This window comes from Anabrus simplex, chromosome 1 (genome assembly GCF_040414725.1).
Source record: "Anabrus simplex isolate iqAnaSimp1 chromosome 1, ASM4041472v1, whole genome shotgun sequence".
Taxonomy (NCBI): domain Eukaryota; kingdom Metazoa; phylum Arthropoda; class Insecta; order Orthoptera; family Tettigoniidae; genus Anabrus; species Anabrus simplex.
In genome coordinates this window covers 1187551290-1187576189 of record NC_090265.1, presented here as the reverse complement: position 1 = coordinate 1187576189, position 24900 = coordinate 1187551290, and the positions used below count along the sequence as shown (strand labels likewise).

At 37.7% G+C, this 24900-nt stretch overlaps 1 protein-coding gene across 2 annotated transcripts in view; it reads right to left on the bottom strand.

Moving 5' to 3' along the window:
* LOC136858175 (zinc finger protein 660) overlaps positions 1 to 24900 on the bottom strand; it is a 110338-nt gene that overhangs the window by 3846 nt on the left and 81592 nt on the right. For both annotated transcript variants that reach the window (XM_067137531.2, XM_067137530.2), the window contains exons 4-5: positions 23376 to 23662; positions 12563 to 12877 (exon numbers count right to left, since the gene is read on the bottom strand). In XM_067137531.2, the coding sequence (XP_066993632.2) occupies positions 12563 to 12877; positions 23376 to 23662 (602 nt within the window). The remainder of the gene's footprint in view (positions 1 to 12562; positions 12878 to 23375; positions 23663 to 24900) is intronic.

Genomic DNA, 24900 nt, shown 5'->3' with positions numbered 1-24900 from the left:
TGATTTGTTGGAAATGTTCAAAACCTTGAAACCGCTCTCCTCAACAATTTACTGTATGCAGATATGATGTTCTTAGTTGGAGGGGTCAAATTATTGTTCCCTTAAGTTTGTGAGGTCTGGGAAGCCTTTTATTTTCCAACCTTTCATGGCCTCTCCCTTTCTAAAGACAATACAGTGAAATTTTCACACAGTGATTATATCAGTACAATGATGAAATATTCTTATCCTGGTGATGTAAATTCTCTTTGTTTAATGATACTCTAGACAACAATAAAGCTCTTTATTACAATTGATTTTTCTATCCCCATTGATATATTTGCTTCCTGATACCGCAACTTTACTCTTTTTCTCTCCTTTTTTTTTAACAAGTTGCTTTACCAACACAGATAGGTCTTATGGAGATGATGGGACAGAAAAAGGCTATGAGTAGGAAGGAAGTGGCCATGGCCTTAATTACGGGACAGCCCCAGCATTTGCATCGTGTAAAAATGGGAAACCACGGAAAACCATCTTCAGGGCTGCCGACAGTGGGGCCGCGATTTTACAAAAGCAGTGCAAGTGAAAAGATTTCCAGTGTTGCGAACATAGTATGCTACAGTGTTCATAGAACTGAAGTACTACTGAATTCTGAGAAAATCTTGCATGCAAGCTACAAAGATTAAAGCTATAACAGTAATAAATGACCAGCTTATTGTCTGTGTAACAGAATCAGTCTTTAATAACAAACAGAAAATAATTACTTCTTCAACAATAGCTATATTACAATGAACACACGAATATAATTCTCGTATTGTGGAATGGAATTGGGTCAATAACAAACAACAAAGAATTATCAATCAATCAATCAATCAATGATCTGCATTTAGGGATGTCACTCAGGTGGCAGATCAATTGCTTACCTAGTTTTCTGTTAAACATTTTCAAAGAACTAGGAAATTTATTGAACATTTCTCTTGTTAATTTATTCCACTCTCTTACTGCTTGTTCTATACATTCATATTTGCCCCAATTTGTACTCTTGAATTCCAACTTTATCTTCATGTTATGACCTTTTCTATTTTTAAAAGCTCCGCTCAAGCTTATTAGTTTACCTATATCTTTCCACGCCAACTCTCCATCGACAGCTCGAAACATATCCCATAGTCAAGCATCTTGTCTCCTTACTCCCAAGTCTTCCCAGCCCAAGGTTTGCAACATTTTCGTAACACTACTCCTTTGTTGGAAATCACCCAGAACAAATCATACTGTTTTCCTCTCAATTTCTTTCTAGTTCTTGTATCAAGTGGTCCTGGTGAGGGTCCCATACACTGGAACCATATTCTAACTGCCCTCTCCTTTACATCCTTACTACAACCCCTCTCATAATTCTCATAAGCTTCTGAAGAAATCTATAACCTTTCTTAACAACCTCGTTAGTGTGATTACCCCAATGAAAACCATTCCTAATATTAACATCTAGATAGTTGCAGTGTTCCCCATAAGGTAGTATTACCCCATCAGCACAATAAATAAAACTGAGAGGACTTTACCTATTGGTGAAACTTATAACTTGACTTTTCATCCCATTTATATTCATACCATTGTCTGCTGTCCATCTCACAGCACTGTTTAAGTCCTCCTGCAGTGGTTCACAATCTTGCATCTCATTTACTGCTCTATACAGTATAACATCATCCATAAATAGCCTGAACTGTGTTTCTAGTTTTTTACTCATATCATTTATACAAGGTGTATCAGAACTATACTGACAAAAATATGAGGGATGTTTTTCGTGTTATGTTAAGAATGATGGTGCAATCGGATTGGCGGAGAAAGTTTTTATTTTCGAGAAAATGAGGTTACGTTGTTACTTCAGGGCACACGACTCAAACCGACGAACTTGCAGTATATGCTATGCCAGAGAGCTAGCCGCTGCCTGTTGCCTTGCGTCAGAGGACGGAAGGGAAGGGAGGGGTAGTGGGAAGTTGGAGACAGAGATAATGCTCAATGTGAATGCACTAGTTTCTCGTTTGTTTTGCACAGTCGCTTCCCAGCCCCAGTAGGCAGTGTACAGTTTGTTCTGCACAAGCTGACTACTATATGAACCCCGTAGAAAGAGAAGATGAACTTGTACCAAGAATACAGGTAGCTTTCCAGGTAATTCGCGACGCACCACACATCCTGAACATAGTCCCAAAGGTCACTACTACACCATTGTGAACTGTGTATCGAAGTAGGAGGGGGTGGCATATTGAACATCTATTGTAATCAAACCATTGGGGTGGCATATTGAACATCTATTGTAATCAAACCATTGGGCGTATTGTTTCCTTCTTCAGTATTTCATTCCATGTGCAATGTTGTGAGTGAAGGAATACACAATCATAGGGCAGCAGAGTAGCATCTTGGAGCATATTAAATAATAAATAATGTTACTGCGACCAACAGATGAGAGGAGAAATGATGTGGTGCATTCCTTGGGCTGACATGTGTGTCTTAATTACAGTGTGTTCTTGTACTGTGTGTGCAGTTATGGTTGTTTAATAAACGAGCTATGGGTATTGCCTGTAAGAGACAAGGACAATCCTGTGCGAGTCGAACAAGGAAGCTTGTGCATAAGTGCGGAGCATTCTCTCTCCCTCCACCATACACCCCACTTCCCCTCCCTCCCCTTCTCTTCTCTTCCCTGAAGCATGGCAGCGGCTTGTGCTCTGGCACAGAAAATATGGAGAGTTCATCAATTTGAATCGTGCACCCGGAAGGAAAAATGTAAACTCATTTTCTCGAAAAGAAAAATTTTCTCCACCAATCCTCTTGCACCATATTTCTTAACATACCAGGAAGAGCATCCCTTATTGTTTTGTCGGCTACATTCAATATCCGTATGACCAGTGCTTGTGTTTACCGATATTTTAATGATGAAGGAAATAAGTCCACACAATGTTATAGAGCATTCGCATCATAATTAGATACTTAGATATATTACAGTGCAATGTGTAACTGTGTCTAACTGTACGCGACAACTTTAAGACAATGTCCGACACACAACGTAAGCCGTGGATGTAGGTTATTTTGAAGAAATACTTGTGGGATGATCCAGCACTTAAAAACACAATTCACTGAAGAGGAATCATCATAGAAAACACCTCTTACCCGGCCTGCATCACAAGAGGCTATCCTGTCAACAACAACTGCGAAGTATCCAAGTAGGTATACATCCTATCTACAATTATTTACAAATTATGCTGGGTTATTCAGCTAAGATGTCCAACTCAAATAATTCGTGGACTATTTAAGATACTGACATTGTTTTCACTTTCGTTAATGGTATTAAGGCGCTCATACTTGAAGATTTAGTACTTTTCTAAGCTTTTGACAAAATTTATCGGCATACACATTTCCATATGAAAACTGCTGACAATATACTATCAAGCTTACATTCATAGTTACTGCAACATCGCACAGATCACAGCACAGGAGAATCTATCTTGAGAACTACCCATTACTACCCTGTCGAAAGAACTGGAGCAAACTCAGGCATTTTAGATTACACATTCCACTTAAGTGTAATGGTGGTTGCATATGTAGCAAGGCACATCTTGCTCTGTCTCAAGTTCGAATAATGCATGCCTCTAGTATCCAGGTAGGTGTACCTCCTATCTACAGTTAATTCACAAATTATGCAGAGTTATTTGGCTAAAATGTCCACCTCAAATAAGTTGTGAACAGTTTAAGATACTGACATTCTGTTTTCACTCTCGTTCATGGTATTAAGTATGGTATGGTACAATTGAATATGCAGTACTTTTCCAAGCTTTTAACAAAATTTATCGGCACACACATTTCCATATGAGATTGTTATTTCACGCAATAACACCTTATGATTTACTATCAAGCTTAAACTCTTAGTTACTGGGACATTGCACAGATCACAGCACAGGAGAATCAGTCTCGAGATCTGTGTCGTCAGTCTTGAAAGTCTCGAGCAAGAGCATTGCCCATCACTACAAAGGAGTGAAACAAATCATAAAAGGAGTAACTACAGTAGATTTTATCAACATAACATGGTTGGCATTGAATAAACTGAGAGTTTGAATTTGAATGAAATTTAATATATTCTAAAAGGAAAATTTGGTGGACATTTGGAAACATAAAATTTGGTGACACGGAAGAATGTTTTCTCTACCTACAGAATGACTGATATCGTAAGCTTAACCTGCACCATGATTTTGGCTGTACTTAACATGCAGATGGCCAAGATGATGTTGAATCATATTTTGAGAGTCTGACGTTATCTAATCAAGAGTAATATAATATGGAAGAATTATGGACTATCTGAAGATACACTAAACGTCAGTTATGTCTGAGCAATTATCCAAACGTCAGATTAACGTGAAAAGAACTTGTTAGTGAGGCAACATCACAAGAAGATACATCCGTAAATGAAATATTCGGACCCCAGCACCTGTTTGAAATCTGATAGTAATCATTTAAGAACAGCTTAGGTAAAGAACTGATTTGTAATCTGCCACCTGGGTGACAGCCCTAGATTGCAGATCAGTGGTGATTGACTGACTGGTTCATTGATGTGTCTTTTTCTTCGGCCTGAAACAGATAAATAAACACCAGTCATCATCATCATTTCCCGTTATCTAGCTGTAGCCGGGTAGAGGCAAATATGGTTCCTCTCCACTTTCTTCAGTCTTTCCACCACTCCTCCTCCAATACTGTGTCCCAGTCCAGGTTTCTTTCTCTGATACTGCGTTGGATTGTGTCCTTCCATCTCAATCGTGGTCGTCTGCGGCCTCTTTCCTTGCATTTGCATTTCCATCACCTTTTTTGGCATTCTTTCATCACTCATTCACTTTATGTACCCAAGCCATCTTAATCGGCTCTTCTCTATTCTATCATTCATTTTTTCCATTCCAATTTCTTCCCGGATTTTCTCATTCCTTATTTTCTCTCTGCTATTCTTCTGTATCATACTCCTCAAGAACTTCATTTCGGCTGCCTGTATTCGACTGTCATCCTTCTTTGTCATTGTCCAAGCTTCTGCTCTGTAAGTTGTTATGGGTACATAACGCATCTTGTACATAGTTTCCTTTGCTTCCACTGACTATGAAAGAAACAGCTTCCAGCTTGAAGGAGCTCCAGCTGCCTTTATCATCTCCACTGAAATGTCATCTATTCCAGCAGCTTTTCCATTCTTCATCTTTCTTACTGCCATTTCAATTTCATTCATTGTAATTTCTTTATCTATTTTTTTCATCAACTAATTGCCTTTCCTGGTGGTCCGTTGAATGACTGTCATTAGTTAATGTCAATGTTCAATGTTACTATACTGTCAAAACGTAGTATACATATCCACACATTACAAACTTAAGTCCTTGAAGAAAGGCGAGAGGCAGACATGATACGAATCACTGAGAACAAAGAAGTATTCTAATAAAAGCTGAAAGAGAAGCTTGCTATCGAAATTAATGGGGCTGTGAATAAAATTAGGGAAAACATCAAGCAACAGATTGCGGGAGCAGTGAAGGAGTGCAGAATAACCAAGACCTAGAAGAAAAAGCCCTGAATGAGTGATAACTCCTTACGGATCATGGAGGAGAGACAGCACATTAAGTATGGGTGATATGGATGGCATGGACTGAATAATCCAGATCAATCAACAGATCAAACGAGCTTGCAGACAGGACAAGAATGTTTCCTTCAAGGTCATCTGCACTGACTTGCAATGCCATGCTGAAAGACATGGGTCAAAAGACAGTTAATTTTCTGATGAGGGGTTTCAAGCCCTAGACCCAGGTCATCAGATACAAACAACGGAACAGGGTAACAGATCCAATGGGCGTTCCAGAAGTACGTCAAACATACTGTGCTGAGTTATTAACGGACAACTAAGGCCAGGCAGCCCCAGCCCAGATCTCTTGTGAGTTTGAGACCTTCGTTCTGAGATCAGAAGTTCAGAAAGCCATTAGCCAACTGTGGAATGGGAAATCATCAGGAGTAGATGGAATCATGGTGGAAGTGTTGAAGAACATATGTCATCTGCGATGAGTTTGATGCTGTGACTGCAACAACATTTGGCGAACGGAGTGCTGGCTGGGCAACTGGTGCCACTCCAGTTTTGTTCCCATCTTTAAGAAAGGATCCCTTGAAGACTGTTTCAGCTACAGGAATGTGGCTCTCATCTCACATGCTAGTAAGATCCTTTTACATATCACCCACAAAAGGCTTTAGAGCAATCTTACCCCACAAATCACAGAATCATTCCAGGCACGAGCACCTAGGAGCAAATCCTGAATGTCCACCAGATAGGAAAGAAAGTCATGAATTCAATATGACTGGCTTGCTAGGCTTCACTGATTACATTAAAGCATTACACTCAGTGAAAAAAGTTCCATTCTGGACCACACTCCTAGAAATTGGTGTGTCTCAACATCTGGTGAAACTTGTGTAGAATCTATATGAAAACAACAAAGTGGTGATCATGGTAAACTAAACCATTTCCAACAAACTGACATCAACAACTTAAGGTATACCAACAATACTCTCATCACGGGAACCAGCAAAGAGGAAGTGGACACCATAATGAGAGCTTTGGAGCGGACAAGCAGGGAACGTGGCCTGGAGATCAGAGGCAAAACCAAGATGATCATCATTGACAGAGCAGCAGGTAACCAGCCCTACCTGTGGGAGGCGGCATATTTCCAGGTTACCTATGATGAGACCAGCAACCTCTAAGATGAATTAGGTTTGGAAAGACAGAACCATAAAAAGATATTTTAAAAACTCCATCTGGTCCAAGAAAGCAAAAGCAAAAGCAAAAGTAAAAGCAAAGCAAAGCAAAGCAAAGCAAAGCAAAGCAAAGCAAAGCAAAGCAAAGCAAAGCAAAGCAAAGCAAAGCAAAGCAAAGCAAAGCAAAGCAAAGCAAAGCAAAGCAAAGCAAAGCATTATTTATTTACAAAGTTTGGACTCTGGCCCTCTCTTACACTTAACAATATTGTGTTTACAATCTAAAATAAAATAATTAAACTAGTTAAATTACAATAAATTTATAGAATAAAAATTAAATAAGAAACTAAAATAATATTAAAAACTGAGATACTTTTAATTTAAGTCTTAAAGTAAAGATCATTATCAAAGTTAAGTAATGAGAAATATTGAAACCCTTAAATTAAAGAGCCGGCCCTGTGGTGTAGGGGTAGCGTGTCTGCCTCTTACCCGGAGGCGCCGGATTCGATTCCCGGCCAGGTCAGGGATTTTTACCTAGACCTGAGGGCTGGTTTGAGGTCCACTCAGCCTACGTGATTAGAATTGAGAAGCCATCTGACGGCGAGATGGCGGCCCCGGTCTAGAAAGTCAAGAATGACGGCTGAGAGGATTCGTCGTGCTGACTACACGACACCTCGTAATCTGCAGGCCTTCGGGATGAGCAGCGGTCGCTTGGTAGGCCAAGGCCCTTCAAGGGCTGTAGTGACATGGTCTTTTTTTTTAAATTAAAGAAACTTAGAACATTCTTCAAGGGCAAGTATGAACACAATAATGTAACTATAGTTCCGTTTTTATGAGTTTCAACTTGACAGTTAGCCGGAAGTCAGCCGGTGGTGCCAAATTGCTATGAATACAAACAGCTGATTTACGATACACAACATGAACAGAAATGTAAATACTGGAATATAAGTCCATAATCAGTTATTCTTTGTAGCAATATACATGATTCGCAGATCAATAATACACAACACATTTAGGATAAAGCTACAAGATAAAAATATGTCAATGCTCGAACAGATAAAACGTGAGAAAATTAAATTAAATTTCTACTTACCATGTAGAAGATCTCGCATTGCTTTTAGATTCAGTTTCCCGTTATGAAGGAAATAATCCTACAAAGCGAATATACCACTCATTTCTCAGTCACTATCGGCATTGTCATCGTCTGTTGAGGTTTCACTCTCGTTTGACCCTAAAGAGATAATAAAGTCTGCAACATAATCATCTGAACTACTTTATGCCCGTTCCTTCTGGCTATCCACCACATAAGCTGGGTATTGGGGGCTTGCTTTTTTTTTTTTTTTTTTTTTCAAGAGATGCATAAGGTCCCCTTTCCCCATGTCATCGCGAACCGAAATATTGTGCTCCTTCAACCACTTAATCAACTCATTCTTTCTAGCCGCCATTGTTGGTGCTTTGTCAAGAAAGACTCCCTAACATTAAAAACAACTTCCCGGGCCTGGCTCCTTAGTGGAGTACCACGTCCGAAGGGCTTTCTTCTCTTGGGAGCTTCATCCTTAGACGTAGACGTCGACATGACAGAACATCAAATTCACACACGGGCCTAATTTTTTTTTTTTGCTAGCTGCTTTACGTCGCACCGACGGTAGGTGTGCTAGGTACCGGCTGATGAGCCCACCCTAGCACACGAGGGCGAAACGCTGGCAACCAAGAATGAGCTAGCTGGAAAATTTATAATGTCCAATAACGGACCATTTATATTGGTATTATAAATTTGCTCATTCAGGACAAATATTTCAGATTCCCTATGGGAATCAACATCTATATCATCTGATGGCCAAGCAGGCATCAATTTTTAGTGATGAGACAAAGTCTCTTAGTGCATTGGCACTGCCGATGGCTCCAGTTAGCCTACGCAGTGGCCTCCGCGGTATGCACTAGCCAGCGTATTGGTAGGTGTGCTAGGTACCGGCTGATGAGCCCACCCTAGCACACGAGGGCGAAACGCTGGCAACCAAGAATGAGCTAGCTGGAAAATTTATAATGTCCAATAATGGACCATTTATATTGGTATTATAAATTTGCTCATTCAGGACAAATATTTCAGATTCCCTATGGGAATCAACATCTATATCATCAGATAGGTCTTATGGCGACGATGGGACAGGGAAGGGCTAGGAGTGGGAAGGAAGTGGCCGTGGCCTTAATTAAGGTACAGCCCCAGCATTTGCCTGGTGTGAAAATGGGAAACCACGGAAAACCATTTTCAGGGCTGCCGACAGTGGGGTTCGAACCTACTATCTCCCGAATACTGGATACTGGGCCTAAAATTAACTTACTATATAACTACCAAACGAAATATTCAACTAAGCTACTATATAAAAATAGATCACCTGTTACACACTACTTACTACAATATAATGCGCTATACTATTAAAAATACTAAACAATACATTTATAAACTCTACACTAGGAAATATAAACGATCAACAACCTAGCACAAAGACCGCAAAAAGAACTGAGCACAATACAACACACAGCTGATAGCACGTGGTTACAGTAAGCAACAGATCGACAACACTGCTAACCGGAACTGGAGTCTAACGCGCTCTATCGGAGCGATCGGCTGCCTATGATTGGCTGTTGATTAATTCACTTGCAGCGCTCAAACGTGAAGTCGAAACTCATAATAACTGAACTATAAATACTGCAATAAATGAAAATATGAAATGTATGTCCTAATAAATTCTAAGAATGAAATATAAAATTGAAACACATAATAATAACCTAATATGCTTGTCTTACAGCTATACTGAAACATTATTCTTTACATCCTATTATATTCTCTTAGAGTTATCTAACTCAGGCACACAGTCATTCATACTACAATCATTCAATCAGCTGTCCTCAGCAAGTAAACTCAGCAGGCACCTTAAATCTTAACAACCAGCTAGTGACTCTGATCTGAGGTGGCAGGGCCTTCCATAATCTGGTACCGGTCACCCCAAATGATCTAACTTTATTTGAGCGGTGCACAGGAATAGAAAGAAAGGAACCCAAATGGGTATTTAGGTCTGAAAAGATGATAAAAAGGTGTATTCAGAAGTAACATACAGAGGCTGGTTTTCAGCTAACAATCTAAACACCATCATTAAAATGTGTCACTGTCAACGTTTTCAGGCTTCAGTCATGAGAGAGCCTGATAGTATGGAATTTTTTCCACACTGGAATATGAATGAATTAAAACAAACTAAACAAAAATGATTAAAAATTACATCAATAAATACACTAACATAGCAGAGATAGTGACAGAACAAGAAAATAACACACGCACTTGTAAAATGGAAACACTGGCCTTTATTTGTTAATTAATTACAGTGCATGATCCTGAAAAAGGAATCTCATTTCTGCAGCAAATGTGTTATAGCATTTTAATACAGTATATGGTGAATTCAAGTGATGAGATGTTCTGGATCTTTGAATGTGAAATAATTTATTGTTGCAAGTTCTAACTTGAGGAATATGAAAGGAGATGAAGTTATGTAGTTCTGGGGAAGCAAATTTATTGGTTATAATTCTGTTTAACATTTGCAAAAAAATAAGCATCCTCCTGTTACAGAGCAATGTGCGGTTCAAAGTACTTCTTAAATACCATGCTGATGAATTGGGCAAAACATATTCATTGTTTTATAATAAAAATACCATAAAAACTTATTTTGAACAACTTCAATAACATGTATTTGTTCCTTTGAACATGGGTTCCAAATTACAGATGCATATTCTAATTTACTTCTTACACGGCTAGTGAATAACTGAACGAGTATGGAAGATTGAGTAAATGATTTATTATATCACAACATGTCTTGAAGAAAATCTGAAAATGAACTATAGGAATATCTTCATTTTTACGGACAGCCAAGTGACCATTAAGGCAACAGAAGCAGTCCGGATAATATCCAGAATTGTCTGGTATTGCCATTCACTTCTCCTGAAGCTCTCAAAGTACAACATTGTCAAAATAATATTGGTGCCAGGGCATGCAGGTATAGAAGGAAATGAAAAAGCAGATAAACTGGCCAGGAAAGGGGCAGAAACACATTTTGTAGGCTCAGAACCTGTATGCGGGATTTCCTATGGACAAGCCCGACACTACATAGGAAAATGGGTACAAATGGACAACTGGAAAAATATTCCAGGATACAGGCTTGCAAAGGAACTGATAAAAGGACCAAACAAGAAGCATACAAAAGAACTGTTGAAACTCAGCATAGAAAATATGAAATGGGTAGTAGAATGGTGACAGGACACTGCCATCTGAAAAAACACCTTTCTCGTGGACAGTCAAGATTTTCTTCTGATGACGCAGAGCACAGTTCTCTGCAAAACGTAAATAAATTTCACCTTATTTTCTTGACACAGCATAAGCCCAAAGGCCTATACAGTATCACCTACATAGAATTGGAGTAATAAGAGACAATATATGTGGAAAATGAAATGAAGCAGAGGAATCAGCTGAACACATACTTTTCGAATGTGAGTCGCTGGGTAGAATCAGACTCTCCACTCTAGGACTACAGGTGAAGAGAGAGAAAAATACAAGAAGACCCAATAAGAACAACCTGCAGCTTTGTGAAGGGAACAGGTATATTTAGGTAGAAATGAAGCAAAAACATGGTAACAAAAGATCTTAGAGGTCAACGCTAATTAGGAACTAATATTTAGAGGCCCCATGAAGAAAAGAAGAATTTTTCAACCTAGCTGGAAAGGCAACTGCTACCAAACTTAAGTCCAGACAGTGTGATAGTATTAGGCAATGTTAGCTGTCACACTGTACAAGAGAACAGGAAGCCAACACTATTGACTGGCTTACTCACAACTTACAATTTGAAGGAAGTTTGACCACAGTGGAATTATTGATGTTGGTAAAAAGTGTCCCAAGTGAGAAGACCTACCAAATTGATCAAATGTTTACCAATGCTGATCATAGTGTTCTGCATCTATCACCCTATCATGCACACCCCAATCCTACTGAGTTGGTGTCAGCAGGCATCAAGGGTAGAGTGGACGAATCTGTGTCAGACTCTCTAGATGTGAAGCGTAGACTTTGTGAACAAGCATTAACTTTGTGAGCAAGCATTTTCAAAATATTCAGTGTCTAAATGGAAAAAATGGTGCGAGCAGGTTCGCAAGACAGAAGGTGAATATAGGTCCAATGATGCCTTCATTGATGACGGCATTGATAGTTGAGTGATGACAGCTCATCTGAATCTGAATCCAAGGATGACAGCAGTAATCAGGAAGATGACAGTGAGATGGTAGATGAGATATGAGAATGACAAGTATGTTATACTGCCTTTAATGACTTAATCCTTATCCTTCACAAGTGAGTGCTTTGCATGCATTATTTTGTGTTTATATTATGTCCTATGTGTGTACATTTATTAGAACTGTAGATTTATTCTAAATCATAGTTTATAGCACATGGCAATCATAAATAGCCCCATTCAACTCCATACTTTACACTTTTGGTTATTTAAAATTTACTTTCATTCTTTTAATCACATTGCATTGCATTTCCAGCATTAATGAAAGATTAACCTCAATCGATGAGCCGGAGTGTAGCTACTCACAGTATGTGTCAACAGCAACCTGATAGCCAGCCGCGTGCACGCTTGTCATTCCATATCGTCAGGGAAGATCAGGAAAAGTTAAAGCGAGCTGCGTGAATCAAACTAGTCGAGGGTTCTTTTGTTTGTTACAGCTATATAGCAGATAAAGGGTAACATAAATTCAGCTTTAGGACCGCACTGAGGCATGCAGTATAATACTTCACGTAAAGACTTACCTGGGTGGGTCCTCATGTGCCTGTTCAATTTTGATTTAGTATAGAAAGATTTGTTGCAAATTTGGCAGTCATACGGCCTGTCACCACTGTGTATACGTTCATGGATAACAAGATGCTGGTTTTCTATAAAGGACTTGTTGCACTGCTTGCAGGTGAACCGCTTCTCTCCCTTGTGATAACGCATATGGCGTGTGAGCTCAGATTTAGTGAAAAATGAGAGATCACAAAGTTCACATGAAAATGCCTTCAGACCTGTATGAAGAAGTGCATGTCTCTCCAAGCCACATTTTGTGAAGAACGCTTTACTGCAGATACCTGTCAAAACAAAAGTATTTCTTATTTACAACTGAACATACAGTTTTACTATGAAACTGTTGGAAATCTCAAAGAAAAATGTTGTTTCTCTAGGTAATATGACTGTTTTGCTACAGCAATCAATAACAGATTTAAAGCTAAGGTTACCATATTTTGAAATACTGAAATACCTCTCTTGATAATGAATGAGTCATTATGCAACTTTTAAATATGTCAGTTCGTCGCCATAAGACCTATCTGTGTCGGTGCGACGTAAAGCCAATAGAAAAAGAAAGAAAAAAAAAGTCAGTACCCAATGTTCATAATTAAGTTAGTACCTGGAAACCAACCACAAGAAATTGTGTGTTTTATTATTTGTAAAAGTCTCCCACAATTCCAACCCCTCGTCCATGCCGTGGGAGATGGGGCAATGTCATCAAGTACGGAATAGCCTATGGGGGTGAAGTACACTGGGGACCGTGTGTGCCCCGAGACCGCTATGGTAGCTGTGAAGGCCCAACAGGAATCTTCAAAAAAAGATGGTGGCTAACAGACTCTGGTGAAGTCATGACAGGCCTAGCAAGTCGGTGATGGATATCGACTAGTTTTCAAGGAAATAAGGAAAAATAAACCGGACGGTTGTAAGAGACAACAAACCTGGCGAGGAATAGGATTGCGAATTAGAATGCTGAATGTACAAACAGTGACTGGAAAAGTAGAAGAGATTGCAGACATGATGGAAAGAAGAAAACTGGATGTATTAGAGTTGGTAGAGACTAAGTGAAGGGGGAAAGGTAAGAGAGAGATACAGAATGGTTTTTGGTTGTACTGGATAGGAAATGATGAAGGAAAGCTAAATGGAGTAGGAGTGGTATTAAGAAATGGACTGAAAGAGGAAGTAAAAGGGATAAATGACAGGTTGATGAAAGTCAAAATAACTGTCAACAGAAAAACCTGGGAAATTGTACAAGTATATGCTCCACAAGTAGGATGCACGTAACAGGATAAAGATGACACTGAGGAATTGGAGAGATGGATGAATGGCCAAAATAATGTAATGGGGGACTTGACTACCCATGTAGGCATTGATAGGAAGGGATATCAGAATGTGCTTGGAGAGGAAGGATGGGGAAATAGAAACAGGGAAAGGGAAAGGCTACTGGATTTGTGCAAAAGAAATGGGATGATGGTCGGAAACTCATAGTTCAAGAAGAGAGAGAGCCATAAGATAACCTGGTACAGCAGTGACTGGTTTAGGAAGTCCATTGTGGATTACATGATCTATGACTGGGAAATGAAGGGGAATGTTACAGATTTAATGGTAATACCATCAGAGGCCCTAGATAGTGACCACAGACTACTGGTAATGAAACTGAGAACAATGAAGGAGAGAAAGACGACACAGAAGCAAGAAAGATGTATCAAAATATGGAAACTGAAGAAGAAAACCAAGGAAGAACACCAAGAAAATATAAGACTGAACTTACCAACAGATCATACAAAAACAGGAGAGGAGGAATGGGAAAGGTTCAAGAGGAGATAAGTAAAAACTTCAGAGGAAGTTTGAGGGAGAACTATTTTTTTTTTTTTAATTGGCTTTACCTCGCACTGACACAGATAGGTTTTATGGCGATGATGGGATAGGAAAGGGCTAGGAGTGGGAAGGAAGAAACACAGAGAAAGTAGTATGGCTGTGGCCTTAATTAAGGTACAGCCCCAGCACTTGCCTGGTGTGAAAACAGAAAACCACAGAAAACCATCTTCAGGGCTGCTGACAGTGGGATTCAAACCCACTATCTCCTGGATGCAAGCTCACAGCTGCACGGCCCTAACTGCATGGCCAACTCGCCCGGTTGTGGAGAGCTAATACCAGGAAAAGATGCAAGGAGCCCCCATGGTGGAACGACAGTGTCATAGTGGTGGGTGGGGAGAAGAATAAAGCTTTTAGTGTGTGGTTTCAACAGAGGACAACAGAGACAAGACAAGAATATAAGACCAAAAAGGAAGAAGCTAAAAAAGGTTGTAACAGAGGAGAAGACAAAATGGTTGGAAAAGTGGACAAACATAATGGAAGAATATAGAGAAATGAAAAAGTACTGTATGGAATGATCAAGAGTAAGACGAAAGGCATGAGGGAAGATGTTATAATGATAGATAAAAATGGAAATGAAGTACAAGGTAAAGTGAAACCCAAAGGAATGTGGAAGGAGTATTTTGAAGATTTACTAAACCCAGAAGGATGCAATGAGTAGAAAGGAAGAAGCAGGGAGGAAGGAAGAAACACAGAGAAAGACTTAACATGGGGAGAAGTGGAGGTAGGACTGGACAAGATAAAAGGAGGGAAAGCCCCAGGTTTAGATGAAGTGAGTATTGAGATGGTGAAGGCAGCAAGAGAGGTAGGGAAACAGTAGCTTTATTATGTGTTGAAAGTAGTATGGAAGGAGAGGAAGATCTCTGAAGACTAGAAGAAGGGGATAATCATACCCATTTCAAGAAGGGGAATAGGAAAGATTTTAAGAACTATAGGGGAGTCACATTGATATGTCACTGTGCAAAGGTGTTTGAGAAGATTCTGCAGAATAGAATCAGAAAGAGGGTGGAAAAGAAGTTAAAAGAAGAACAGTATGGCTTCAGATCAGGAAGGTCCACAGTACATCTTATACTCACAGTAAGGCAGTTACGAGTGGGATAAAGATCTACTTATGGCCTTCTTGTACTCTGAGAAAGCATATAACTATGTGTGTAGAAACAAGGTATGGGAAGCTTTACAGAAAGGTGTCGAGGAAGCAGACAACAGAGAGAGTGAGGGAGATGTACCATGGGAGTGTCAGTTATGTGAAAGTAGGAGGAGAGAGAACAGGCTGGTTTGAGCAAAAAAAGGGGATTAAGACAAGGAAGTGCTCTGTTACCTTTGCTCTTCACTGCAGTAATGGACGAGCTAATGACAAAAGTGGCAAGGAAAATTGGGGAAGGAAAAATTAAAGTGATGATGTTTGCAGGTGACTTGTTAGTCTGGGGAGAAAAGGAAGAGGATATCCAGGAACAATAAGATGCATGGGAAGATGAGGCGGAACAATATGGAATTAAATTTAATGCCAAAAAGAGCAAGATAGTGATCGCAACTAGAAAGAAGGAGAGACTTACAAGAGGGGTAATGCTTGGAGAGGAACAGCTTAGGAAGGTACAGAGTTACAAGTACCTGGGAAGTATCACAGAGGAAAGAGGAAGAATGATTAGGAAATAATCGAGTGTGGAAGACAACCAAGAGCGTTCCTAAAAAGTGTCAGAAGCCTGGTTTGGAGCAAGGTTGTCACTCAGAGAAGCAAAAGAGTAATATACAGGATGTACTATATACCTATTCTGACATCTGCAGCAGAAACTCGGGTAATGAGGCAGAGCCATAACTAGGATACAGGCAAGTGAAATGGAATTTCTGAGAAGCAGGATAGGAGTGATGAGAATGGATAAAATGAGAAACGAGAAGGTTAGAGATATGGTAAAGGAAGAACCACTACAGAAAGGATAGAGGCATCTAGACTTAGATGGTATGGACACATGAAAATATACCGAGGAGGATGCATAAAATGGAGATAACAGGAAAATGACTGAGAAGAAGAACAAGAGACAAGTGGATAAAAGGAGTGGAAGAGTGAGTACAGAGAAGAGGAGAGGACTGGGAAAGAGTGACAAGGGAGAAGTGGTAGGAAGACGAGAGGAGATGGACAGGCTCATGTTCCAAGCAGATCTGGCCAACAGCTGGAAACTGCATATGATGATGATGATTATTATTATATGTAAAATAAGTTTTGTCTGTACATTGTTCAAAATTAAAAAAAGAATGGTATTTCTGTATTGGCCGTGTTTACAGTACAAAGAAAATGCAATTTTTGATTTTCTGTCATCTCTTTCTCTGCATGTATGTATGTATGTATGTATGTATGTATGTATGTATGTATGTATGTATGTATGTATGTATGTATTTAATTTCTCTACTACTCAGTCAGCATTGAAATTCACAGTGAACTCACAGTGAATTCATTGTGAAATTCAAAGCTGACTGGGCTTTATTAAGACAACAATAAATATATAGAGATTTTTTCAAAATTTTCTTGCTAATTCTTATTTAAAAATATGTAGAAATATATGTGTATTAATATTTTTATAATAAAGGAAAAAATAAAATGATTACTGCAAATCACAGTTTTTTATAACCCACAAGTCTAAAAACATACAATTTTATGTAATTAGTATAAACTAAGTAAAAAAACATCAACATCATTGAAAGTAAACTTTTAGTGTGAAAATTGTTTGCCTGAGATTAAAATATCAATATCAGGAGTAATGGAACTTCATCACCGGGCGAGTTGGCTGTGCGGTTAGGGGCGCGCGGCTGTGAGCTTGCATCCGGGAGATAGTGGGTTCGAACCCACTGTCGACAGCCCTTTCCGTGGTTTCCTATTTTTATACCAGGCAAATGCTGGGGCTGTACCTTAATTAAGGCCACGGCCGCTTCCCACTCCTAGCCCTTTCCTATCCCTTCGTTGCCATAAGATCTGTGCTGGTGCGACGTAAAGCCCATTGTAAAAAGAAAAAAAAAAGGAACTTCACTCTTAAGTCCTCTTCAATACTTATTGTGTTTCTATGTTTATTTTTGATGTATAAAAGTTCAGAAAATTCATTCTCAAACAAGTAACTTGTAAAAAATGGCATAAAAAATAGCAGAGCTTTCCGGAAGATCATTGGGTACTCGGGTTTACATCCGATCCACAAGTTAATTAAAGATTTCTCTTTAAAACTGTCTTTCATGGAACTATCTTCTATTAAATCAATAAAACTTTCTTTTAATTCAAACTCACATTTGGTGAGGTTCCTGAAAAAGGATTTCTGATTTTGTCAAATTTGGAATTATCTTCAGAGAAATATTTATTGAAACTTTCTTGAAGGGCTTCCAAGTGTACAATGATATCAACAACTACATCTGGCATTGGAGATATTATTCATTTTCTTCAAAAAATGATGACAGAGTAGCAAATGCAGATAAATTCTCCTCCTGTATTTGTGAACTAAACAGGACCAACTTTATCTTGAGGGGATTAATTTTATCATTGGCTGTGAAGGCTGTTGTGTTTGGTCCCTGAAGTCCCATGTTCAGCGCGTTGAGTCTGTCAAAAATGTCAACTACATATCGTCCACACTATGCCAAACTAGCGAAAGTGACAAACTAGGGAATCTGTAGTTCTGAAGTTTTGGTCTAGATTTTATTATTTATACAGTATAATGTCTATCCTCTGACAGAGTCTCACATCTACAGCTCATTCTGTATGGCTAACACATAGAACCAATCATTAAATATAAAAATTGATTTGACATGAGTAATCACAACTTCTTTCAACTCTCCTAATTTTTTGACATTTTGCAGATTCACTAGTTTGCTAGAGGGGGGACAATATGCCAATCTTGACAACCATTTTTCATCACCAAACAAGTTTTTCATGTCATTATTTCTTTACTCAGAAACATAATAATAATAATAATAATAATAATAATAATAATAATAATAATAATAATAATAATAATAATAATAATAATAATAACAATAATAATAATAATAATAATATTATTTGCTTTACGTCCCACTAACTATTTTTTTACGGTTTTCGGAGACGCCAAGGTGCCGGAATTTAGTCGCATTCTGTTTGGGGATGAACATTGACTTAAATGGCACCTTGAGTGTCACAGTTCATCTCAGCGACCCCAAAATCAATGGATTCAACACTAAAATTGGTCATTTTTTATTATTTTTATAATTTCATCCCCTACCACAGGGGAGCTAGGGGTGTTTTACCACCAAAGTATTTTTTCCAGATAGAAAGTCATATGTGTACCAGTTCAGTTGAGAGATATAGTGGATCATATACGCATACAGTACATCCAAAATCTTGTAAATTCGGATATTATTTTTTTCAGCCCTTCTCAACCCCCCCCCATCTGTTTGTGGCTGAAATTAAACATAAATGGCACCCAGTGTGTCACTATTCATCTCAGCAACCCCAAAAGTGATGGATTCTAAATTAATATTGAACGTTTTCTATTATTTTTATATTTCACTCCCCACCTCTATTTGTGCTAGGAGTGTCTTACCCCCACAGTATTTTTTTCCAGATAGTACGTGATATTAGTACCAAGGTTGGCTGATAGCTATGATAGAACATACACACATATATCCATAATCTTGGTCATTTTCTACATTCTCTTTCACCCCTTCCAACCCCCATTCTGATTGGGGCTGAACATCGACATAAACAGCATCCAGAGTACCACAGTTCAGCTCAGCGACCTGGAAAACCATGTATTCCACACTAATATTGGTTATTTTTAATTATTTTTATATTTCACCCCTCTCCTAAGGGTGTTGCTTGCTTGCTGATGATGATGCTTGTTGTTTTAAGGGGCCTAACATCGAAGGTCATCGGCCCCCTAAGGGTGTTAGGGGTATGCTACTCTAATAGTATTTTTTCCAGACAGTAACTTACATTTGTACATTAACATTATCACAAATTAAAATCTTATAATATTAGTGTTTGTCCTTCCTTTCTCAACAAAGAGTTTTATGAACGGAATTATTTTAATAACTTTGTGTGTGAATTTTAATTTGAATCAACTTAAAATTACGATAATTATAGCGAACCTGATCGCATATAGTTTTAATAATTTGGTTCAAAATACCCACAAGCCTTCGACTTGTTGAGAAAGGAAGGACAAACACTATCTTTTTAAATATATTTTAATTGTAATGTTATAAGATTTTAATTTGTGATAATGTTGATAATATTTATATGATTTCCAGTTTTCCAATGCCTCTGTTCAGCTGATGATGACGCAGTATAGCGTCAAAACTAGTTCTGAATAAACATAATACGTTGTAATTACATCTACATAACAAATTGTATACTACTGAATAAGATGGACCCTAAAACTTTTAAAAAGCTTTGTAATCCTTTATGAGTCCTTCTCAACCAGCATTCTGATTGGGGCTCAAGCAAGAATTATATGACATCCAAAGCGTCACAGTTAATCTCAGAGATCCCAAAAACTATGGATTTGACATTAATATAGGTTATTTTTGATTATTTTTTTACATTTCAATCCCTCCCCTACAAGAGCTAAAGGTGTCTAACCTCCACAGAATTTTTCCAGATAGTAAGTCAAATGTGTACCAAATTTGATTTTGTTTTCTACAATTTGCTTTACCAAATGAAAATAAGTGAGTTAAATCCACCTTTTCAATACAAATTGAATAGTGTTTATTAAATAAACATTTAATGGGACTAGTTTCGACCTATTTAAAGGTCATCTTCAGCCATACCGCATGTAAAACAACATATTTGAAATAAAGTTGTTTTAAAGATGGTCTTAAAACATAGAAGTTTGACACTATGAAAAAAATGATTTTAGAATTTCCTTAAAACACTTTTGTTCACTTAGCTGTGGGAACATATGAGAAGAAGAATCTTTTAGTATTCTTCGTAGTATTCAACGTAGATACAAGTCGAAATTCACAATCTTGATGAGGTATGGAATTGGGCATATATGCATTAATGTTGTTGTAGTAGAGAAGAAGAAGTCTTTTGATATTCTTCGCATCACTGCAAAGTGTAGATATACTTTTACACTTTAAATCATTTATAATCTTGATGAGATGTAGAATTGAGCATATATGCAAAGTAATGTCCTAATTTAACTCGCTTATTTTAATTTGGTTTAATCAAAGTTCAATACGGACCCATAAAATGAAATTAATTTCTCTAGACAATTTGCTTTACGTCGCACGGACACAGATAAGTTTTACGGCCACGATGGGATAGGAAAGAGCTAGGAGTGGGAAGGAAGAGGCCATGGCCTTAATTAAGGTACAGCCCCAGCATTTGCCAGGTGTGAAAATGGGAAACCACAGAAAACCATATTCAGGGCTGCCGACAGTGGGGTTCGAACCCACTATCTCCCGGATGCAAGCTCACATCTGTGCGGCCCTAACCGCACAGCCAACTCGCCCGTTGAATTTGGTTTCAAGCTGTGCTGGAACATACACATATTCATCTATAATCTCGCTAATTTTGGGCATTACCTTTTTCACCCCTTCTCACCACCATGTCTATGGGGCAGTAATTTGAACAAACGACATCCAGAATGTCACTATTCATCTCGGTGACCCTGAAAATTATGGATTCTAGGCTACATTAATATTGGACGTTTTCTATTATTTTTATATTTCACCCCCTTTCCACCCCACCTCTAGTAGTGCTAGGAGTGCCTTAACCCCACAATATTTTTTTCCAGATATTAAGTCATATGTGTACCACCAAGTTTGGTAGAGACCTATCGTAGAATATAAACAGATACATCCATAATCACGGTCATTTTGGACATTCTTTTTCGCCCATTCTAATCCCCATTCCGATTGGAGCTGAACCTCCACTTAAACAGCATCCGGAGTACAACATGTTCATTTCAGCAACCCTGAAAACTATGGATTCGACAATGATTACAAGAAATGAAATTCATTATTATGCCCATATTGTCATGGTACTTTTAGGGGAAGGGAAATTCCACCTCTACAATATACAGTAGAGTCTCATTAATCCAAACTAAATTGGGACCAGAGTCTGTTCGGATTACGAAATTTTCGGATTAACCGGAAAATGTTTTCTAATAATAATGTTATTGTTTTTACATCCCGCTAACTACTTTTACGGTTTCCGGAGACGCCTAGGTGCCAGGATTTTCTCCCGCAGGAGTTCCTTTAAGTGCCAGTAAATCTACTTATACGAGGCTGACATATTTGAGCACCTTCAAATACCACCGGACTGAGCCAGGATCAAACCTGGCAAGTCAGGGTCAGAAGGCCAGCGCCTCAACCGTCTGATGAAAATAGTTTCTACAAGACAGTACAGTACATACTGTACAGTAATTTGAAATGTCCATTCTTTAGCAGTTACATTAATAAAATACCCTGGTTTAACACTGCATCTTCGAGCAGGTTCCAATCACTACGGCAAAAGAAACTAAGAGACATTGTAAAGTTAAACGACCAGTGATTGATGGTTTATGATGTGTAATTATGTTTACATTAAGTTATTCTAGTAAAATATGACTAATAAAATGCAAGTAAATCTTCATTCTATAATATGTTCTTTCATTTCTATAAGGAGAATTTTTTTTTAAAATTTAATACTTCAGTTCGGATTAACCAGACTTTCAGGTTAACGGGGTTCGGATTAACGGGATCCTAGTGTAAATTACATTTATTCCCTTCAGAATAACATTAACTTATTGGTATATGTTTGGCCTCATAGCAACATCTTCAGCCACAGTTCAAAAACAAAAATAGAACAAGAATATATATTAATATACTTTAAAACTTGTCCTGTCTGTGTACCGATTAAAACCATTAGTACCATAACACTTGTTCGATACTGAGATAGGTCATTTTTGATTATTTTAACTTTTACCCCTTCCCTAGGGGTGCTAGGCAGAAATTCACAGCTGATTCTCGACACTGTGCAATACAGCCTACCTATCTACAATAGAAATAAGTGTTTTATCATGATTTTCTTTAACAGAGGATTCCAATGCTGTTGTTATGGAAACAAAAATAGCGGCCTTTGCAACTCTACCCAAAAGACAGCCATGTTAATTAATATACATGTAGCAGATTTTGCAAACAAACAATGATCTGTGAATTAAGCAGGCTTTACAACCATAAATGCTGTTCATGTAGCAGGTTTTGCAACCGTAAACATTGGTCTGTGAATTCAGCAGGCTTTACAACCATAAATGCCATGAATGTAGCAAGTTTTGCAAGCGTATGAAATTTTTAATTTCAAATTTAAAGTTATTATAACTTTTTTAGGAACCTAAAAACGTAACTAAATTAGAAGCGAGTATCATAAATCAATATGAGATACCAATATCTCATTTTTGTAATTTTATGCATATAGCTGGTTTTGCAAATGGGCTACTCATGTATGGATTTAAGAAAAGTTGTGACAGGCTGGGCATTATTCAATTTTTGCCAATTCAATGAAAAATAGAACAACAAATCAGAGAAAAATGAGTTTATTTCATAATTCAATGTTGAAATCAAATAAATCACAAAAAGTTAGTACAAAAAGGGTATGCAATCGATGGGTTATTTCTGCATTCACATAAGTTATTCTTCAACTGGAAAAAAGTTAGCACTTAATTGTAATAATACTAATGTAGGTAAATAATTTATTCCTTCTGAAAAATGGAAAAAAAATTACTTATTTGGCTTTGGCAATTCAATTGTCGATAAATACCTAGTGAAGACAAAGGAGAATATTAAATTATAGTGCAAAATACTGAAAAAGGTCTTTCTCTACTACATACATACTGTATCTGTACTTGTATCACCGTACTGATTATTGCCTGAACAAACCATGCTCGCAGCACAAGTTCAGATAAGCAGTAAGATTACAAGTAAATATTGCATACTCACCACAGGTGAACTCGTTGATCCCAGTGTGTCTCTTCTGATGAGTCTTGAGATTTGTTAATGTAGTAAATGTCTTCTCACACAATAAACATGAATAAGGTTTCTCGTGAGTGTGGACTCGTTCATGATTTGTCAGCTGGCTTTTCTGCCCAAAAGTTTTACCACAATGATTGCAGAGAAAAGGCTTAACACCATTGTGCCGATTCTCGTGATTCTTTAAACCAGAATAACTGTGAAATGTTTTCTCACATAGGCCACATGGATATGGACGCACACCCAAGTGGTAACGCCTGAGGAAAAATATATACAGAGTATATACTGAAAATGTAAGTTTACTCCAGCAAAGTAAGTAATCAAAAGAACTTTCTTGCTGAAACTTTATAAAGATAAGACTTGCTTAGGAATAATTAAATTAACAGCAGTATTTCCACCAAGTCATAAAATTAATATGCTTTAAACTGAATTTCAAATAATAAAGTAGCTATCATTTATTTTTTTCTTTCTGATCATAGGTTATAAACTTTATGGTTCTGGTCCGTATTGAATTATTGTAAGTACAATATAATTATTAAATTAATGCGGTAATGGTCCACCTTTCAATACTATAATATGTAATATTCTAAATTACATTAATTAATTAAGGACTAGTTTCGGCCGGGGCTGGCCATCTTCAGCCTTAATGTAAAACATCTAATAACTAAACAAATGTACATGCGCACAGTTGACATAAAACAAATGAAACAAATATATACAAATTGACATTAAAAAACTGGGATGAAATTATGATTAAATTTGAAAATAAACTAGGTTCTCTCTTCTTGAGTATGCTCATCATTGAGAATATTTCAAGTATTAATTTATATACACAGAACATCTAATAATTAATAATTCAATAGTAAATGGGAACTGGTAAAAGTTGATCCCGTAGTTCATCACCAAATCTATTTGAGTGGTGTTAGTCATATGCAAGCCACTGGACACTGCTGTAAATAACCACTAGCTGACGGAGAACTGTTAGATGTTGTTTCATCTTCAATCATGGTAATAAAATGAGATGCTCTCGTGGTGCTTGTTAAATCATGCTGAAATGTAGGACATTGTCAGGACGGCACATGAAGATGTGGTTAACACATATACATTGTTTCTGGTATAAAATTTGCAATTCATTGTGGTGCCCATGAAGTTAACCTGAATAAATTAGATAAAATTAAATTAATGAATTGAATGAGAGAATGTGTTAGTTATATGGCATAGGTTATATGAGACTTACCTCTCAATACAGCTAGAGGTGTGTGGCCTATTATTGTGTGTGCTTCAGACTAACTGTTGTGAGATTAAAATGAAACACACTATTTGCACGAGTACAGAATGGAAGAATGCAAACTCTTAAGATCCAGCCCTATTTATAGTTGGCTTAATAAACCATAAAAACAGTTCTGTAGATTTTCAAAGCTAGCTATGAAAGTACATGAATTCATCATGAACATATACATTCATTCGACAGGCAAGAACTTCTCATTCATTATAT